This window comes from Carlito syrichta, unplaced genomic scaffold (assembly GCF_000164805.1).
Source record: "Carlito syrichta isolate Samal-C Ts95f unplaced genomic scaffold, Tarsius_syrichta-2.0.1 Scaffold304557, whole genome shotgun sequence".
NCBI classification, from domain to species: domain Eukaryota; kingdom Metazoa; phylum Chordata; class Mammalia; order Primates; family Tarsiidae; genus Carlito; species Carlito syrichta.
In genome coordinates this window covers 430,375-450,441 of record NW_007248653.1, presented here as the reverse complement: position 1 = coordinate 450,441, position 20,067 = coordinate 430,375, and the positions used below count along the sequence as shown (strand labels likewise).

At 40.8% G+C, this 20,067-nt stretch overlaps 1 protein-coding gene across 3 annotated transcripts in view; it reads left to right on the top strand.

Annotated features, from left to right (window-relative positions):
- The window catches only part of TCTN3 (tectonic family member 3), a 33,272-nt gene that overhangs the window by 6,964 nt on the left and 6,241 nt on the right, over positions 1 to 20,067 (top strand). The window contains exons 5-13 of one of the 3 annotated variants that reach the window (XM_021713455.1): positions 355 to 463; positions 871 to 986; positions 1,809 to 1,844; positions 2,993 to 3,073; positions 3,914 to 4,039; positions 5,456 to 5,563; positions 6,577 to 6,656; positions 6,949 to 7,102; positions 8,422 to 8,559. In XM_021713455.1, coding sequence (XP_021569130.1) covers positions 355 to 463; positions 871 to 986; positions 1,809 to 1,844; positions 2,993 to 3,073; positions 3,914 to 4,039; positions 5,456 to 5,563; positions 6,577 to 6,656; positions 6,949 to 7,102; positions 8,422 to 8,559 — 948 coding nt within the window. Of the gene's footprint in view, positions 1 to 354; positions 464 to 870; positions 987 to 1,808; positions 1,845 to 2,992; positions 3,074 to 3,913; positions 4,040 to 5,455; positions 5,564 to 6,561; positions 6,657 to 6,948; positions 7,103 to 8,421; positions 8,560 to 20,067 lie in introns of all 3 variants that reach the window. The other 2 variants (XM_021713454.1, XM_021713456.1) reach the window with 2 other exon arrangements.

The window sequence follows — 20,067 nt, the reverse complement described above, 5'->3', positions numbered from 1 at the left end:
ATCTGGTGTGGTTTTTCCTTTCACAGCAGTTGATGAGGTATCACTGTGGTCCCACCTTACAACTAGGTAAACCATTGTCAACTCTTTAGAGGGTAGCACTGGCCATGGAAAAATGCTGTTGAGTTAACCTTTGTACTTTTTATTTTCTGGTGTGATCTGGGAGAATGTTCTAGAACTTCATCTGGGTAGTAGTAATACACATATTTAAATTTTTTAAAGTGCTTTGAGTTTAAGACTAGTGTGTTTGCTTTCTCTAGATAGATAGATAGATAGATAGATAGATAGATAGATAGATAGATAGATGCTTCAACAAAAAATATTTTCTCCTATATATTTCTCTTGTATTTTATTCAGGCTGGGGACCCCATTCTGACTTACTTCCCCAAGTGGTCTGTAATAAACTTGCTGAGACAGCCTGCAGGGGTTGGAGCTGGGGGACTCTGTGCTGAGAGCAATCCTGCAGGTGAGTCCAGGGCAGAAGTATCAGCCTTTTTGCTCAGTTTAAATAGACTTTCTCAGCTGGGATCGGTGGCTCAGCCTGTAATCCCAGTGCTTTGGGAGGCCGAGGTGAGTGGATTGCCTGAGCCCACGGGTTCGAGACCCGCCTGGGCAACTTGGCGAGACCTCATCTCTACAATAAATCAAAAAATTAGCCAGGCGTGGTAGCGCGCGCCTGTAGTTCCAGCTACATGGAAGGCTGAGGTGGAAGAATTGCTGGAGCCCAGCAGGTCGTGGCTGCAGTGGCCAGGAACGGCCACTGCACTCCAGTCTGGGCGACAGAGTAAGACTCCAACTCAAAAAAATAAATAAATAAAATAAGATAAAATAGACTTTCTCATGTACCTTTCTCTTAATTCTTTGTGTTCTAAGCTTTCCTAGAGAGCAAAAGTACAACCTGCACTCGTTTCTTCAAGAATCTAGTAAGGAGCTGTACCTTGGATTCAGCTCTTGATGCTGCCTCTTACTATAACTTCACAGTCTTGAAGGTAGGTGTTTTTTCTCTTCCCACCCTGTCGCCACTGTGGATTTGAAGTCAACATTCTCCCGCTGTTGTGGGTTGTAGAAAGAGCATTGAGCTGGAAGTCAGAATCCCCGTGGGCAACATAAAAGACAGGGGACCCAGAAACCCTATCATCTGAAGACAGATGCAAGAATTAGGGATATATACCCAGGAGGAGTGATCTTCACTCCTATCGCTAATGTGGTTGGTGGGAGGGGGAGGGCATGACAGCTCATCGGACTCTTGCTTTTGCTTTTCTTTTTTTTTTTGAGTTGGAGTCTCACTCTGTCACCCAGACTGGAGTGCAGTGGCCACTCCCAGCCACCGCAGCCTTGACCTGCTGGGCTCCAGCAATCCTTCCGCCTCAACCTTCCAAGTATCTGGAACTACAGGCGCATGCTATCACGTCCAGCTAATTTTTGATTTATTATAGAGATGAGGAGGTCTTGCCAACTTGCCCAGGCAGGTCTCAAACCCGTGGGCTCAGGCAATCCACTCACCTCAGCCTCCCAAGGCCAGGATTACAGGCTGAGCCACAGAGCCCAGCTTGCTTTTGCTTTTCAGTAGAGCTCTATCAAGGCAGGCAGGCGTAGCAGTCTGTCCACCCTCCCATTTAGCTCCACTCGCTGACATTATAGTGTAAGAAGAGTCAGGGGAAGAGAAGAAGCAAATCATTCTAATATATTTATATTGTGTTTTCCCCCCTAAAGCCAAAACCTGTGGATAGTCATATGAAACCACAAGCTCCTGGTGATTTTTTATAAGGTATAGGCACAACACTCATGTCCCTGCGGTTCTCTTCTTCTAGGTTCCAAGAGCTGTCACTGATCTGCAGAACATGGAGGTATGACATCGTTTATCAGGAAAAAAGAAAAAAAAAGAATATTTGGCCTCTTTGCTTCTGAGACAGTTTCAGTCTAGATTGTAGTGGTAAAAGATAAATGAAAGCGTGGTATAGCAAACAATTAAGTATGCATCTAAAACCATACTTTGCAAGCACATTTTTTTTCTTTTTGAGTTGGAGTCTAACTCTGTTGCCTAGGCTGGAGTGCAGTGGCATGCTCACGGCTACTCCAGCATCGACCTGGTGGGCTCCAGTGATCCTTCTCCTCGTCCTTCCAAGTATCTGGAACTGTAGGCGTGCATTACCACACCCAACTAATTTATTTATTTATTTATTTATTGTAGAGACAAGGTCTCCCCAGGTTGCCTGGGCTGGTCTCAAACCCACAGGCTCAGGCAATCCACTTGCCTTGGCCTCCCAAAGTGCTGGGATTACAGGCTGAGCCACCAAGCCTGGCCTGCAAGTACATTCTATAGGATGAATAGCCTCATATGAAATAAGGATTCATAAGGTGTTGGATACATTGGGAAGACTTTGGGTTGAATAAACCTTATTTAGGATGGACCTCTACATTTTTAATTTGCTAGAGGGCCTTGTTAATCTCAAAGAGGGGAGTATTGAATACAGTATTTCTAAAACTTATTTCACTGTGGAACCCTTGTTTTACATCTAATGGAATTTATGTTATGAGAAATGAGTGTTGAGAAGTGCTGGTTTAGAAAGACTCTTAGGTTGGGCATGGGGGCTCACACCTGTAATCCCAGCACTTTGGGAGGCTGAGGCGGGAGGATTGCTTGAGCCCAAGAGTTTGAGATAAGCCTGGGCAGCATAACAAGACTTCGTCTCTACAAAAAATAAAATAATTAGTCAGGCATGGTGGTACATACCTGTAGTCCCAGCTACACAGGAGGCTGAAATGGAAGAATCATCTGAGCCCAGGGGGTCGCGGCTGCAGTGAGCCATATCATGCCACTGTGTGACAGGGTGATACTCTGGCTCAAAAAACAAAAAAAGAAGTTTCGAGTCTAAGTTATGGACTGACAATGGAAGAGTCAAGGGGAAGGAAAAACCTCCTTTTAACATAATGTCTAGCTAGAAGATAAAATACCGCTGTCAATTTTAGTTGATTTGCTTCTTTCCCTTACCAGCTCCAGGTTCCTGTAACACTTATCTCACAGGCTGGTCCTCCTCTGTTGGCTGGAGATGTTTGTCAGAATGCTGTTTCCCAGGTAGGGATGTTGCCCTTGGATTCTGGACGATGAATGGTGATCAGCACTGCCAGGTGCCTCGTCTTCCATTAAGCCCCGGACTGACCTGCTCCCCCCCCACAGAACTTGTGTGCATTACCTGAAATTTAACTTGTAAAGAGTGGAGCCCATCATCCTCCCTGCCACGTTTCAGTCATTCCCATTGCCACTTTCCTCTAGTATTTCAGGTTCATAATATTAAAACCATTTCTGACTCATCTCCCTTTTTCCATGTGCCGTCTATTACCGGTTCTTGCTGCCTGATCATGTTTTCTTTTGTTGACACAGTCAGTATCATCTGAAAGTCTGAAATAGATTAGTCAACTTCTGTTCCTCTGTTCTCTCTCTCCTAATCAATCCAACCTAAAAAAGTAAGAATTATCTTAAAGCATGCTTTGAAAGACTGCCCTGAAATTTAAGGTCACCTTTGATTGTTTTTGACTTCCATTCCCAGCTACTATCTTTTATTCCTCCTCAGACATCAGGAGAGGGAAGGAAACCAGTTTTCCGCTCCCTGCTCACCTCTGCCTGTTTCTGCTTGCCCTGCTCCACGCACAATCCAAACTTCTTTTCTTCCCTTTTAGTTCTTATGTAAACTCACGTCATCCATGAACCCTATGGAAGAACTCTATCCAGTGTCTTTTTCATATGCAAATATATGTAAAGTCATCTTCACCTTTTCATGGTATTTGTATTTGGCATTAACATTGCTTTTTCAGTCTCCCTCAGTTACCATAAAACCCTTAAAGACAGAAATTCTTCTGTCCTAAACATGATCAGCCCGATACCTATTTTTTATCAATTGAATCTTTTGCATTTCAGGTCATCTATGAGATTGAGACCAATGGGACTTTCGGGATCCAGAAGGTCTCTGTCAGTTTTGGACAAACCAACCTGACTGTGGAGCCAGGTGCTTCCTTAGAGCAGCACTTCATCATCCGCTTCCGGGTTAGGGCTTTTCTGTGTTAGGGGATTGAGAGGGGAAAAAATATTGGGTTAGAGGTTGTTCCTCTGCTTCTGCAATACATGTGAGATAGAATAAGAATATGAAGACCTAGTTCAGTCCATCAGTTGAGGCCTCAATATTTAATAGTCCATAATTTAACTACAAATTATAGGTATCCGACTGGGCATGGTGGCTTATGCCTGTAATCCCAGCACTTTGGGAGGCAGAGGCGAGAGAATTGCCTGAGCCCAGAGATTCAAGGCCAGCCTGGGTAATTTGGCAAGACCTTGTCTTTACAATAAATTTTTTAAAAAATTAGCCAGGTGTGGTAGTGCATACCTGTGGTTCCAGCTACTTGGAAGGCTTAGGCAGAAGGATCACCTGAGCATGCCACTGCATTCCAGCCTAGGTGACAGAGTGAGACTCCAACTTAAAAAATATATACATATATATATATTTTTTTTTAAAATGTATTCAACATGTTTATTCATTAACATCTTCTCTGATTCTCTGGCCCCCTACAAAGCAGGACTTTAATCTCAAATCAAAATTCTTTTTTTTTTTTTTTTTTTTAGTTGGAGTCTCACTCTGTCGCCCAGACTCGAGTGCAGTGGCCGCTTCTGGCCACCGCAGCCTTGACCTGCTGGGCTCCGGGGATCCTTCCGCCTAAGCCTTCTGAGTAGCCGGAATTACAGGCGCTCACTACCATGCCCAGCTAATTTTTTTTTGATTTATTGTAGAGATGAGGTCTCACCTGCCCAGGCAGGTCTCAAACCCGCGGGCTCAGGCAATCCACTCACCTGAGCCTCCCAAAGGCGCGGGATTACAGGCTGAGCCACTGAGCCCGGCCAAAATTCTTTTTAAATAATCATTTTCAATTATAAATTCAGCCAACATCCACAGAAATTCTCTAGCTAGTTTTTCTCCTATTTCTGGGCATTCGGAATTTTATTCATTCCCTGCTCACTCTAAGTCTTCAATCCTGATCACCATCCTTTGCTTTCTCCTGCTTCTTTCCTCTTTTTGAACCCAGCGTAGTTTTTCTAAGTTCTGCCTTCAGGTGATCAGCCAAGTCCTGTGTCTCCAGATTTCATCTCTGGAACATCTATGGTTAATTAAAATATATTTTTAAAATTATATTTCATTTCCTCTGGTTTTAGCCAGGCTGAACATAGCCCTAAGTTGCTGATAATTTTTGAGAAGCGGAGTTAAGAGATCTGTGGTAAAAGTAGTGTATAGTGGATTTCAATATTCAAGTCACCAAGGGTTTATTTTAGTGAATAAAAAAAAGTAAAAGAAACTTCTGCAAAATGCTACACTGAGGAGAGTGGCCAGATTGTCCGTGAAGCTCAGGAAGCTAAGCAGTAGAAGGTGGGAATGCACACTTTGCTCCATGATTGACTCTACTCTTTCTGCAGGCTTTTCAGCAGAGCACACCTGCTTCTCTTACTGGGCCCAGAAGTGGGAATCCTGGCTACATTGTTGGGAAACCACTCTTGGCTCTAACTGGTGATGTGAGTTACGCCGTATCCTTTGTGGAGCCTCCTGAGAAAAGCAACAGGCTGAGGGTGGTGGATCATGTAATTCCAGCTAATGGGGAGGGTGAAATGGGAGAATCACCTGAACCCAGGAGTTCAAGACCAGCCTGGGCAACATGGTGAGACTTTGTCTCTAGCGGGGAAAAAAAATTAGACTGGGCTCAGTAGCTCAGTTTAGGAGGCTGAGGCGAGTAGATTGCCTGAGCCCATGGGTTTTGAGACCAGCTCGGGCAATTTGGTGAAACTGCATCTCTACAATACATTAAAAAAAAAAAAAAAATTAGCTGGACGTGGTAGCACATGCCTGTAGTTGGAAGGCTGAGGCAGAAGAATTGCCAGAGCTCAGCAGGTCGACGCTAAGGTGACTGTGAGTGTACCACTGCACTCCAGCCTGGGTGACAGTGCAAATCAAAAAAAAAATTAGTCAAGCATGGTGGTACATACCTGTAGTCCCAGCTACTGGGGAGGCTGAGACTGGAGAATCACTTGAACCCAGGAGTTCAAGGATGCAGTGAGCTATAATCGAGTGACTAAACTCCAGCCTGGGTGTCAGAATGAGACCCTGTTTCTTAAAAAAAAAAAGAAAAGAAAAACTGTTGCATCCACTGATCTTTTGAATTCTAGTTCTCCAACTTCCCCCACTTTTTGGTGTTCAGCACTTTATTTACCAAACTACTAATACATTATGGTCTTAAATATTGATGCCACCAAAGGCTATAAAACTTGCTCTAGACTAGCTAAAGGTAAGGACTGGACTGGTTTTTGTTTGTTTTAATGAGATACTTGGAGACTGATATAGGGTTAACCATTTTTGGAAAAACAGTAGTTGTCTCTCTTTTTTTAATTACTAGAGGGAAATAACACAAATTTGGGACTTGAACAACACGATATTGATAAAGTACAGCATTAAGGGAACCTGAGAGCATACATTTTCCAGTCCTAGCCAACTTTTTTCTATTATCTCCTTGATCACCACTTCACCTCAGATGACTCTGTCACAGAGCCAGGGTGATGGGACTTGTTCTGTTAAGAGACATGAAGTGCAGTTTGGAGTGAATGCAATATCTGGATGCAAACTCAGGTAATCTCTTCCATATCATTTCCCACAATTTCTTCAGGAATATATAGAGAGTGTGTTGATAGGGTAACATATTTTCAATGGCGGGTCAGAAGATGCTAGTTAGGAAAGTCTTTTAATCTAAATAACGTTAATATTGCTAAGCGTTTCCTGATAGTCCTTAATATGTACTAAGGGTTATTTCCTCCAATCTATTTTACAGTATCATTTCTAATCTTTAGATTCATGTGCAAAACTAAGATGGTTACATTATTATGTTAGCATTGGACTCTAGTGTCCGTGGTGTTTATTACAGGCTGAAGGAAGTAGACTGCAGCCACTTGCCACAGGAGATTTATCGGACTCTTCATGGAAAGCTGAGGCCAGAGCATGTTGCCATCTTTGGCAATGCTGACCCAACCCAGAAGGGAGGATGGACCCAGGTCCTCCGCAGGAGCTGCAGTGGTCCGGTAGGGAGAGAAATACACTTTCTGATGAAGACTCATTTTCCTGCTTTGTAATTTATAGATAGTAAGGTTAAAACCAGCCTTGTCTCCATAGATAGTGTGTTTGTCATAGAAGGAAGAGTGTCAGAAATCAGAGCCACCTGAAGTCATTATGTCAGGTCAGGTTTACACTTAACTTATTTTTCTACTTAAAAAAAATTTGCAAGTGGAAAATCTGTTTGTGATTGAAAAATCATACCATATGTTTCAAATATTCTCTTACATTCTTGAATATTTGGTCAGCGTAGATTCTTATTTTTTTTATTTATTTATTTTTAGTTGGGTGTCTCACTTTTTTGTACAGACTAGAGTGCAGTGGCACAATCACAACTCATTGCAGCCTCAAACTCTTGGGCTCAGGCAATCCTTCTGCCTCAGCCTCCTGTGTAGCTGGAACTACAGGCATATTCTACCACACCCAGCTAATTTTTTTACTTTTTTGTAGAGATGAGGTCTTGCTATGTTGTCCAGGCTAGTATTAAATTGCTGGACTCAGCAATCCTCCTGCCCTGGTCTTCTAAAGTGCTGGGATTACAGGAGTGAGCCACCATGCCTTGTCTGGTCAGCACAGATTCTTCCATAAGGTTATAATTGTGCTCTTTTTGTAAAAATGTACATTTTTACATTTAATTTACATTAAAATACATTATTTTTAAAAATGGAAAAAGTATATTCTTCTGCATCTTGCAATTAATCCCCCCCGAATACTGCTTTAAGTATACCATGTTTCTGTTCTAGAAACTTTTGAGGCTCTTGACGCTAAAACAGGCTGCTTGGATGGACTTCATAATCTAATCCTGATGTTTTGTCATCTTTAACCTTTCACTGCTCCTATGTTCAAATCCTTTAGTTCAACCAAGTGGTCTTTTCAAGGCCAGTGCCTCCCACATGCCTGGCTCATAGGAAATACTTAGTAACTATTATTTAAACTAATCAATGAATGTTCCTTCACCACTCTCTACAAAACATTTTTTTAAAAGTTAGCCAGGCATCTGTAGTCCCAGCTTCTCGGGAAGCTAAAGTGGGAGTGTTGTTTGAGCCCAGGAGTTTGAGGTTACAGTGAGTTATGATTGCCCTACAGTACTTCAGAGTGACAGTGAGACCTTGTCTCTAAAATAATAATAATAATAATAATAAGGTCTCTTGTGAACTTTTGTGTTCTTCCTCTTAGCTACATTGCCTTCTATATTGTATAATGCTTAGGAAACAATGCTTAATGAATAGTGACTGACTACAGGCAGCCATCGGGCAGTTTAAGCAGATGCTTCTTCACTCTTCTGCAGGCTGGGAACTGTACTTCTTGCTGTCTCATACCTGTTTCCCTGGAGATCCAGGTACTGTGGGCATATGTAGGCCTCCAGTCCAACCCGCAAGCTCATGTGTCAGGAGTCCGATTTCTGTATCAATGCCAGTCTATACAGGTAAGTCATGGCTGGAAAAGGGCCACTAAACCTTGCAAAGCCTTGGTTGTCTCATCAATTCGATGACCAGATCATTTTCTACCTTCTGAGACCCAACTTGCATTACCAACCAATGTTTGTTTAGAGTGAGCTGACACAATTTTCAAACCTATTCTCCTTGCCTGGTTACTGAAACTAGCATGTTGTCATGAATACAACTTATACGTATCCCTTTTTTACCAATTCTTAAAAAAATGTCCTGACTCCAGTGTATAGAATAGGTTAATTCCTTTTACATAATCCTACCATTGTTACTATACTTAGCCACAGAAAACATGTTCCATAAATGTGCATCCCATGTGGCAAACACACACGTAGGAGTCTCTGAGCCTGTTGACTGTGGTTAAAGCTATTGCTGTGGCTAGTTTGTCATCACTAATTCTTGGTTGGCTGTGCTCCATTAAATGAACACTTTTAATCTATAGTGAACTACACCTAGTGTTTATGATGTGCCTTAGGACAGCTTTAGCATCTCCTTTGATTTTGTTTTTTTGTGTTTTTGTTTGTTTGTTTGTTTTTGAGTCGGAGTCTTACTCCGTAACCCAGGCTGGAGTGCAGTGGCACGCTCACGGGCACCCCAGTGCACACTACCAGTCCCGGCTAATTTTTTTGATATATTATAGAGATGAGGTCTCATCAAGTTGCCCAGGCTGGTCTCGAACCCCTGGGCTCAGGCAATCCTGTCACCTCGGCCTCCCAAAGTGCTGGAATTACAGACTTGAGCCACTGTGCCCTGCCTGCCTTATTTTTGTTTTCTTGTTTTTTTGAGTTGGAGTCTCACTCTGTTGCCCAGGCTGGAGGGCAGTGGCATACTCACAGCCACTCTGGTGTCGATCTTCTGGGTGCCAGCGATCCTTCCGCCTCAGCCTTCCAAGTAGCCAGGACTACAGGTGCATGCTACCATGCCTGGCTAATTTTTGATTTGTCATAGAGACGAGGTCTCGCCAAGTTGCCCGGGCTGGTCTTGAGCCGCAGGCTTAGGCAATCCATTCACCTCAGCCTCCCAAAGTGCTGGGATGACAGACTGAGCCATCGAGCCTGGCTGCCTTGGTTTTGAAACCTAATCCTTAGCTTTAGAAGTTCAAAAACAAGGTATTTTTACTTTTCTTAGAAATGATGAGGTCTTGGTAAGATGCTCTGTATATAAACTGGTATACCAGTCTATTAACGTTTAGTGAAAATCAAAACACCTGCATAGCATTTACATCCCAGAAAAGTGGTAAACTTGAGACTACATTTAGGTCAGAAGTAAAAGATCTTTAGCTCTCCCTCACAACCAAGTTTGGCAACTCAGTTCTCTGTGCCTGCAAGTAGAGTTAACACTCAGGTTACCAGAAACTATATTAATAACATTCATTCTCTCCCTGTGTTAGTTTTCTGGATAAAATAGAACTATTTCTATAAGACTCCCTTAATCTGTTACAGATTCTGTACTGAATCCTTGTTAAATTTTTCTAAACAATATCTTTATTCTTTATTTGTGGGTTCCTGTGTTTTTTGGAAAGATACCATAGGACTGTTCATTGTATTATTCCTAATCTCTGGTTCTCTTAGGCATTGAAGCCACCAGTGCCTCTTTCTTATCCAGATATTTTAACCAATAACTTTTTCTTTAACAGAAGGTACCTTTCCAGGTTAGTTTGTCCACACTTGACCATCATTCAGTCTAACTGGCCTAAGTGGGTGACAGTGGAGAATTTTAGCTGTTTTTTGCTCATGTATAACTAAAGAAACATGATCTGTTCTAATGGTGAAGTAAAAATTATTTGTATTGGACTTATTGAGAGGTGGTATAGTGTATACAAAACCATATATTTTGGGGGGGTGTTGGAGTCTTACTCTGTCACCCAGGCTGGAGTACAGTGGCCTGCTCATGGCCACCTCAGCATCGACCTGCTGGGCTCCGGCATTCCTTCCACCTCAGTCTTCCAAGTAGCCAGAACTACAGGTGCGTACTACCATGCCCAGCTAATTTTTTGATCTATTATAGAGACAGGGTCTCACCATGTTGCCCAGGCTGGTCTCGAACCTGCGGGCTCAGGCAATCCTCTTGCCTCAGCCTCCCAAATTGCTGAGATTACAGGCTTGAGCCATCACGCCTGGCCATATTTCTTTACTTAGGATAACTTAAGGGATTTGTAAAGACAGCTTTTACTATGCAAAAATTTTCACTTTATGAGCTGACTTGAGAAGCTTACCTCCATGAAAGATGCCATACTCCTATAAAAGAATAAGGAGTTATGAAATAATAGTGTTCTATTACAAGAGTTCATCAAATGCAAGTGTTTCCTTCTATAATAGAAGTATTTTATTTTAACTACTTAGAAAGTTGTTTTTAGTTCTTCAATTTTCAATGGAAATTTTTTCCTGAAATCACGTAAACATGCCCACTTTTTCTTTGTGCATTTTTAATGATTTGTCCTTAACTTTAAATCACTTCTCTATCTGCACAGGACTTCTTGTGAAATTTTATTCTCAAAATAGCAATAGTTTACCCAAAGACAGGTAGTGTATGTGTTCTAAAGCTTCTAAAATTGCAGAACGTGTACCTTCTGGGATTCTTCTCCCTACCTACTGGCCACTCTTTGAAAACTTATAGTTGATAACGGTCTTACCTAGACTGTGTCAGTCAGCTTTGTTGTATCTGCATGGTGGCGTAAAACTGGCAGCCTAGATGCTATATTTAGCTTATAGAACTGTTTTGTTTGGCCTACAAAGTGTTTCACTATTTAAATTTGTGCCATCATTTAAAAACCAGGGCATTTTACCTAGACATCCAGATTTCTGATTTCTGTTGAAAATCTGACGATACAGACCCTGTCATGTTTCTGCATGGTATTCTGGCACTGAATGGTGATATCCAGTTTCAAATCACATACCCTGTTCTCCATCCAAATACCTAGGCCTGCCCACGCTTCACCATCCCACTTCTCTCGTTCAGGTTATCTACATAGACTGGTAGGCATTTGTGATTATGAACCTTAAACTCAAGCAGCTACATAGTTAGTTGAATTATGAACTGAACTGTCTAAATGATTTTTCATACATGTAGCTACAGAAACATTTTAAATTCCTCTTGCTATAAAGCATGAAGTAGCAAAATTTTTGAAACGTTCCAAAGGACAAACTGTAAAGTAGGGGAAAACTTAAGCAAGAAACTATATAGACTTCCCTATGTTCATGTATGATAACTATAATAGTTAAACATTTATTGACAGTTTATTCTGTGACAGGTATTAGTAGTACTATCTATCAGTGCTTTTTGTAAGTAGTTTTGTTTTGTTTTGTTTTTTTGAGTCAGAGTCTCACTCTGTCACCCAGACGGCATGGACACAGGTACCATAGCCTCCACCTGCTGTGCTTAGGCAATCCTTCCACCTCAGCCTCCTGAGTAGCTGGCAGTACGGGCACGCACCACCACACCTAGCTAATTTCTTGATTTATTGTAGACACAAGGTCTCACCAAGTTGCCCAGCCTGGTCTCAATGCCTGGGTTCAGGCAATCCTCTCACCTCCACCTCCCAAAGTGCTAGGATTGCAGGCATGAGCCACACCGTGCTTGGCCTGTAAGTGTTGAGTTCTCACAACAAACCTACAAAGTAAATAGCATTTGTTGACATGGTGCTCTGCCTCCTTATAATTTTATACTAATTTGACCTTTAAAGGGATCTTTCAGTTTGAAGATTGACATAATACATCATGTTTCATGTCTGCATGTAAACTTTTTTTAATTTAAAAAAGTAAAACATATCTTAGGAAGAAATAACCACTTTTACAGAACATTCTGTGTCAGTTGAAACCAAGCAATAAGTGAGTGTAAAGAACAGGACCAAGGCTCTGAACCTTTCTAAAATGATAACATTGAATTCATGTTTATCACTAAGTAAATCATCTGCTCATTAGATTGTCTAGGAGACCCATGACTTGTAGGTTATGTAGTAAGCCTGGGCTTTGAGTCAGTAGAAATAGGTCTAATTCAAGTAATTTTACTTCTCTAAATCTAAGTTTTCTGTAAAATGGAGATTAAGGCCAGGCATGGTGGCTCACACCTATAATCCAAGCACTTTGGGAAGCCAAGGTGGGAAGATTGTTTAAGCCCAGGAATTTGAGACCAGCCTAGACAGTATAACAAGACCTTATCTCTACAAAAAGATCATAAAAATTAGCCGAGTATGGTGGCACACACCTGTAGTCCCAGCTACTGGGGAGGCTGAGGCAGAAGGATCACCTGAGCCCAAGAAATTGAGGCTGTGGTGGGCTGTGATTGTGCCACTGCACTCCACCTTGGGCATCAGAGTAAGACCCTGACTTTAAAAAAAAAAGGAGGGGAGAATAATAATACTTACTGAATTGTGCAGATTAAATGAGATTATGAAAGTAAACTTCTTAGCATAGTTTCTGGCACACTGAATATTCAGTAAATACTACTCTTTATATCACCATTAGTATTTTTTATTATAACTTTCTTAGTTCCAAGCTTCCACAAAAATGGCATATCGAAAGTTTTGAGGGAAAGCCGAAAAAGAAAAGCAGGTATTAGAGCAGTGTTTGATGGCTATCACCCATGGTAAGCAATATATTTCACATCATGACCCAGTTTACAACACACATACATATAAAACAGAAATAGGAATTTTGTAAAATAATGTCCTTACTATAAGCAATGCCTTCAATGATATTTTCTACCCTATTCTATTCTGATTTTTTTAAAATCTAGATCCAATGGGTCACAGTTTGCAATTTGTGACTTTGTTTCAAAGCTAATTATATTGTTTTATCTAACAAGTGTCTTCTATTTACTGTAATTGAAAGTTGACTGTTTTTATACCTCAGTCAAATAGTGTATGCTAGAATAACTACCAATCTAGCCCCCTGTCTGTCCCAGTGGTTCTTAGTCTTATGGACCCTATAGAGAAAGTCTATTGAACACTATGAACTTACTAGAAAAATGCAGACATGCAACATTCCTTATATAGTTTCAAGGTATTTATTGATTTTTTTTGAAGCCGGACTTAGAACCTCTGACACAATCTCATAATAAACAGGCAGTTCACTAGGAAAGATAAGGAACAATAAAGAAATAAGAATAATTCACCATTAGATTTTAGAAATAATTGCTACAACAGAAAAGGCTTGGAAATGGCTGGATTGGTAAGAAGGGGCTCTTGTTTTTCTCTTTTGTTAATGTCTAGGAGACTATCAACTGTCCTCTCTTCTGGGAAAAGACAACAGTAGTACCACCAGTGGATATTATTGCTGTGACTGTCGTAAAGTTTCTGTCACCAAAGTCTTTCTTTCTCAAGGATCCATCAGCCACTATTTGCCTCTGTCTCTTAATGAATTATTAGACTACAGAAGTACTTTGCCCCTTTCGGTGGTTCTTCTTCCTAATAGCCAGGACAGAAGAAACTGACCTAGTTCATTAGGTTGTTTTTTTATATATTTTATTGCCTTTTCTTCTTAAAGAACTTTAAAAAGTTTGCTCAGTGTTCTATAAAAATATATAACCACTTGAGCTCTCTCCCTGATATATGACGTTTAATCACATTTATTCTTTGACATATTCATTCTCAGTGACTCATTTGAAATCTGAATAGCTTCATTTATATCTTTTTTTTTTTATAGTTGGAATCTCACTCTGTCGCCCAGACTAGAGTGCAGTGGCACACTCCTGACCACTGCAGCCTTGACCTGCTAGGCTCCAGTGATCCTTCTGCGTCAGCCTTCCAAGTAGCCAGAACAACAGGCGCACGCTACCACGCCCGGCTAATTTTTGATTCACTGTAGAGAAGTCTCATAAAGTTGCCCGGGTGGGTCTCGAACCTGTGGGCTCAGGCAATCCACTCGCCTTGGTCTTTCTTTTTTTTTGAGTTGGAGTCTCACTCTGTTGCCCAGATTGGAGTGCAGTGGCCGCTCCCGGCCACCGCAGCCTCGACCTGCTGGGCTCCAGCGATCCTTCCGCCTCAGCCTTCCGAGTAGCCGGAATTACAGGCACGCGCTACCACGCCCGGCTGATTTTTTGATTTATTGTAGAGATGAGGTCTCGCTGCCCAGGCGGGTCTCGAACCCGCGGGCTCAGGCAATCTACTCACCTCAGCCTCCCAAAGGCACAGGATTACAGGCTGAGCCATCGAGCCTGGCTCGCCTTGGCCTTTCAAAGTGCTGGGATTACAGGCTGAGCCACCGAGCCCGGCCCATTGATGTCTTTTTTAAAAGTAAGGGAATTTAAAGGTTTTCATTGGTTTCTCCCTCATATATATGTTTTCCCTAAGAAAAAAATGGAGATATTTGAGAGAAAATTACCTTTAAGTGGGTGTTTACAATATACTTTATAGTTAGATAAGGTCTAACCATAATAGAGCTCCCCATATCTAATTATGGTAAATTAAGAGACGCCAGCACAATGGCTTGTACCTGTAGTCTCGGCTACTCTGGAGGCTGAGACAGGAGGATCGCTTGAGCCCGGGAGTTTAAGTACAGCCTTGAAAGCATAGCAAGACCTCATCTCTAATTTTTTTTTATTTGCAAGATATCTTAGCATGAAAAAGAACAAAGTTGGGAGACTTACAGTACTTGATATAAAGACTTAGTGTGTCTTCATCTCAGATAATTTGGTACTCTGGAATAAGGACAGACAAATAAACCAATGCAAAAGAAGAGAAAGTTCAAAAATAGATTCACAAATCACATCAATTCAATAGGAAAAAGAAAAAAATTAACAGTGCTAGAACAACTGAATACAACGAACCACCAGATAAACTTAGGGGAAAAAAGTGAACTCTGATTCCTGTCTCACTTCACACATAAAAACTACTTACACCTAGATCATGAGGCAGTATATAATATCCAGAGTCATAAAGCTTCTTAAAAAACAGAGGGGCGCATGCCTGAAATACCAGCTACGACTGAGGCGGGATCACCTGAGCCCTGGAGTTTGAGGCTGCAGTGAGCTATGATTGTAGCATTGCACTCCTCCAGCCTAGGCAACAGAAAAAGACTTCATCTCCCTGCCCCCTGCCAACAAAAAGAAACATAGGAGACTGTCTTTGCAAACTGAAAGCAGGCAAAGATTTTTTAGACAAAGCAAAAATCATTAACCATAAATTGGACTTTATCACAGTTAAAAATCTCTCCTCCACAAGAGACACTATTATGAAAATGAAGTCAGGCTAGTTTGGGAGAAAATATTTCTTAATATATTATGTGACCAAAGACTCATACCCAGAATAGAAAAAGAATGCCTACAAATAAATAATACAAAAAAACTAGAATTGGGCAAAGGATTTGAACAGACACTTCACAAAAGGAGAGAAACAAATGGTCAATCAAAATCATTAAATCATTAGAGATTATAAATTAAAATCACAAGTTATTATTTCATGTCCACTAGAGTAGCTAAAATAACAATCATGTTCCAAGATTGTGGAATTCTCATTGCTAAGTAGGGATGAATCCACTTGATCTTAAATTTTATAAATTGGCTGGGTGCAGCGGCTCAGCCTGCAATCCCAGCACTTTGGGAGACTGAGGCAAGAGGGTTGCTTGAGGCTAGGAGTTCAAGACCATACTGGGCAACATAGTGAGACCTCATCTCTACAAAAAATTTTTTTTTAATTTTAAAATTATAAATGCATCTTCCCTGTGACTCAGCAATTTTACTGCTAGGTATTTATACAAGAGAAATTAAAACATACATCCCAAAAAAGACTTGTACAATAGCACAGAACTGGAAAAATGCAAATACCTATCATGAGGAAAATGGGTAAATTATGATCCATTCACACAATGGAATGCTACAAAGCAATAAAACGATCAGTTTCTGGTACACAAAACAACATGGATGAATCTCAGAAACATTTATCTTGAGTGAAAGAAGTCAACACACACAAACATACTGTAAGATTTTATTTCTATGAAGTACAAGAACAAGCACAACAATCTTTAGTGATAAAAGTCAGAAGTGGTTGCCCTCTACTTCTTCCTTCTGGGAGAGGAACTCTGATATTTAGATATTGGCTGTATAGCATAGACAGTTGGCAAAACTCATGGAACTAAATACTTAAGATGTATATATTTTATTATTGGTAAACTATATCTTAATGAAAACATTAAAACCCAACAAAAAGATATTTAAGACAAATGAAAACCATTGGTTAGGGAGAAATGTTTACAATATATGTATCCGACAGAGTTCTCATATGTAAAAATAAACAACTCTAAAAGCTCATTAGTGAGTTACACACCTGAGTCGAGACAAATTTGTTCTAGTTCGTAGACTGAATGTAGCTACAAAAAAACTCCCAGAACTCTGAGCTAGTTTTCACTGCTTTTTCTTTAATAACGATAGCTTTCCTTTGTAATTTGACATGGGGATTAACTTAGTTTAAATTTTAAAATTATGATTATACAGTTGTAATATAATATAAGGGTGTGCTCCTGGTTACCATGGTCAAACACAACCCAATCGAAACTCTTCCTTTTGTTACAAAGTAGATCTTATTTCGGGACAAAGGTATTTTGCTGCACTCTAAATTGAATGGAAGCAAATCAATCCTCCAAACTTAATTGTTGGTGGTCACTTATGAAGTAAACATCATGAAATATATCTTAAAATAGAAATAAATTAAGTCAACCATACATAACAGAACTGGATCCATGAAATGCGCTAACTGGGCTGTATATCTTTTGTCTGTCTTGATAAAAGAAATAAGACAACCAGACTTTGAGGGAGTTTTTTTTTCCTAGTACTCTTTTTGTTGCACAAACTAAACAGTGGATTCTCTGATGTCGTCTATACATGACTTTAAAATGCAAGTAGAAAATCTTTAGACTTCATGCTAGGCATGGTGGCTCACACCTGTAATGCTAGCACTTTGGGAGGCTGAGGCAGGAGGACTGCTTGAGTCCGGAGTTCAAGACCAGCCTAGGCAACATAGTGAGACCCCGTCTCTACGAAAAAAAAAATTAGCTGGTCATGGTGGCATGCGCCTGTATTTCCAGCTACTCAGGAGACTGAGGTGGAAGAATCGCCTGAACCCAGGAGGTTGAAGCTGCAGGGAGTCATGATTGTGCTGCTGTACTTCGGCCTAGGCGACCGAGTAAGACCCTGACTCAAAACAAACAAAAAACTTTAGACTTCAGAATTTAAAAACACACACTGAACATTACTCAATAACCTTATTCTTCATTTGACACTAAAACTCAAATTCTAAAATGGGTCAATAACATTCAGTATTATCTCGTGACCTAGTAAGTGCAATTTGAGCTCCTTTTTGGTTGAGCTATCTATTAGACTGCATTTGTTCTAAACCTTCATACAATTATGGAGGCTTTTTTTTTTTTTAAATGAGTCAGGGTCTCACTTCTGTTGTCCTGGCTGGTGTGCAGTGGCACAATCATGGCTCACAGCAGCCCTCAGCTCCTGAGCTCAAGAAATCCTCCCATCTCAACCTCCCGAGTTAGCTGGCACTACAGGTGCATGCCACCACACCCAGCTGAGTTGTTTTTTTTTTTTTTTTTTTTGTCGAGATGAAATCTCGCTGTGTCACCCAAGTGGTTCTTATATTCCTGGCCTCAAGTGAGCCTCCCACCCCCATTTCCCAAAGTGTTGGGATTATAGGTGTGAGCTACCACACCAGGCCCAATTTTTTTTCATACATGAAGAATAAGCATTTCACTTGAAATATTTATTCATAAATAGATGAATGAATAAAGCAAAATAATTAAGGATCCTAATTACAATGTAAATGCAAAAGATAAAGGGTCAAATAGATCTAAAGTGCTGACTCTTCAATAGCTATAGCATACTTTCTACCTTGAGATTTATTACCACCACTTATTACTTTATATTAGTTCCCTATTTCAAAAAATACCCCTACTCATTTGCTCAAAAACAAAAATCGGCCTGGCTCGGTGGCTCAGCCTGTTATCCCAGCACTTTGGGAGGCCGAGGCAAGTGGATTGCCTGAGCCTGCGGGTTCAAGACCAACCTGGGCAACTTGGCGAGACCTCGTCTCTACAATAAAATAAAAAAATAGCCGGGCGTGGTAGCATGCGTCTGTAGTTCTCGCTACTCGGAAGGCTGAGGTGGAAGGATCGCTGGAACCCAGCAGGTTGACGCTGGGGTGGTTGTGAGCGTGCATGCCCCTGCACTCCAACCTGGGCAAAGGAGTGAGATTCTAACTCAAAAAGAAGAAAAAAATCCATATTGACTGCTTACTCTGTGCCATGTCTTGAGTTAGGTATGGAGGGTGTGAGGCAATACTGAGGTGAAGCTGGAACAGTTCTAACGTCTATAGAAATTCACCATCCAATGCCAGTGGCCTGAACCCGGGGAGAGGGGCTGTGAGAAGTGACCTAATCCAAAAGATTTAAGAGAGCCACAGGTAGGACTCTATGGCATAGATGTGGGAAGGCAGACAGGATGATGATCAGGCTTTTAATTTGAGCATTTCATCCTATTCTTTTATATCTTATATATGCTACCCTATTGACTGTTCCTAAATGTAATTCTGCTTTTTGCAATAACCTTTGTATTTTTTATGTTCTTCCTCTCTTTTGTTAGGAACATCCCTGGGGCTTTCTTCCATTTTTGTTTTGTTTACCAGAACCCTCTTTTCCTGTAAAGTACCTGGGAATATGCATTCCCAGATGGCCATTAGCCAGTGACTTAGGGCTCAGGAACGTGAAAGCTCAGCTTCCTCACCCTGGCTCGGGTCGATGTCAGCTGTGGGACCATCAAGCCCGCTTTGTATTTCAGTTCCCCTGTACATTGGGCTGACACTAGATGACTGGATACTTTATCATATTACTTGATAACCATATAACATCAAAATAATACATACATATGTTTTTTAGAGCCAAAAATGCCAGAAAAGAAGATCTTTTAAAAAATTAAGTCCCATGGCCCCTTGCCATCCTGCTGTCCAGAGATTCCCTGGTTAACTCTTTTAGCTGTTTCTTCTGGTATTTACCTTGATTTCTCAGCAATATGTATACTTAGTTATCTCTTTTTTTAATTTTATTTTTTGACTTATGCATAATAGTATATATTTACAGGGTATGTGTGATATTTTGATAAGTGCATACAATGTGTAATGATCAAATCAGTGTACTAGGATATCCATCACCTTGAGTATTTATCATTTCTTTGTGTTGGGAACATTTCAAATCTTTTTTTCTAGCTGTTTTGAAATACTCAATTCTTGAATCAATCATTCATTTCAGAGATAATGTATTGACTTCCTATTTTCATGGGTGAGTTCAGTTCTATTAATGACCTCCTTCCTGTCCCTCCTACCACTCTCCCAATTTATTTACATAAGAGTATTTTATTAAATCAATATTCATGCTGAATGCAATGGCTCATACCTGTAAATCCCAGCACTATGGGAGGCTGAGGTGGGAGGATCATTTGAGGTCAGGAGTTCGAGACCAGCCTGGGCGACATAGCAAGACCCTGTCTCTACA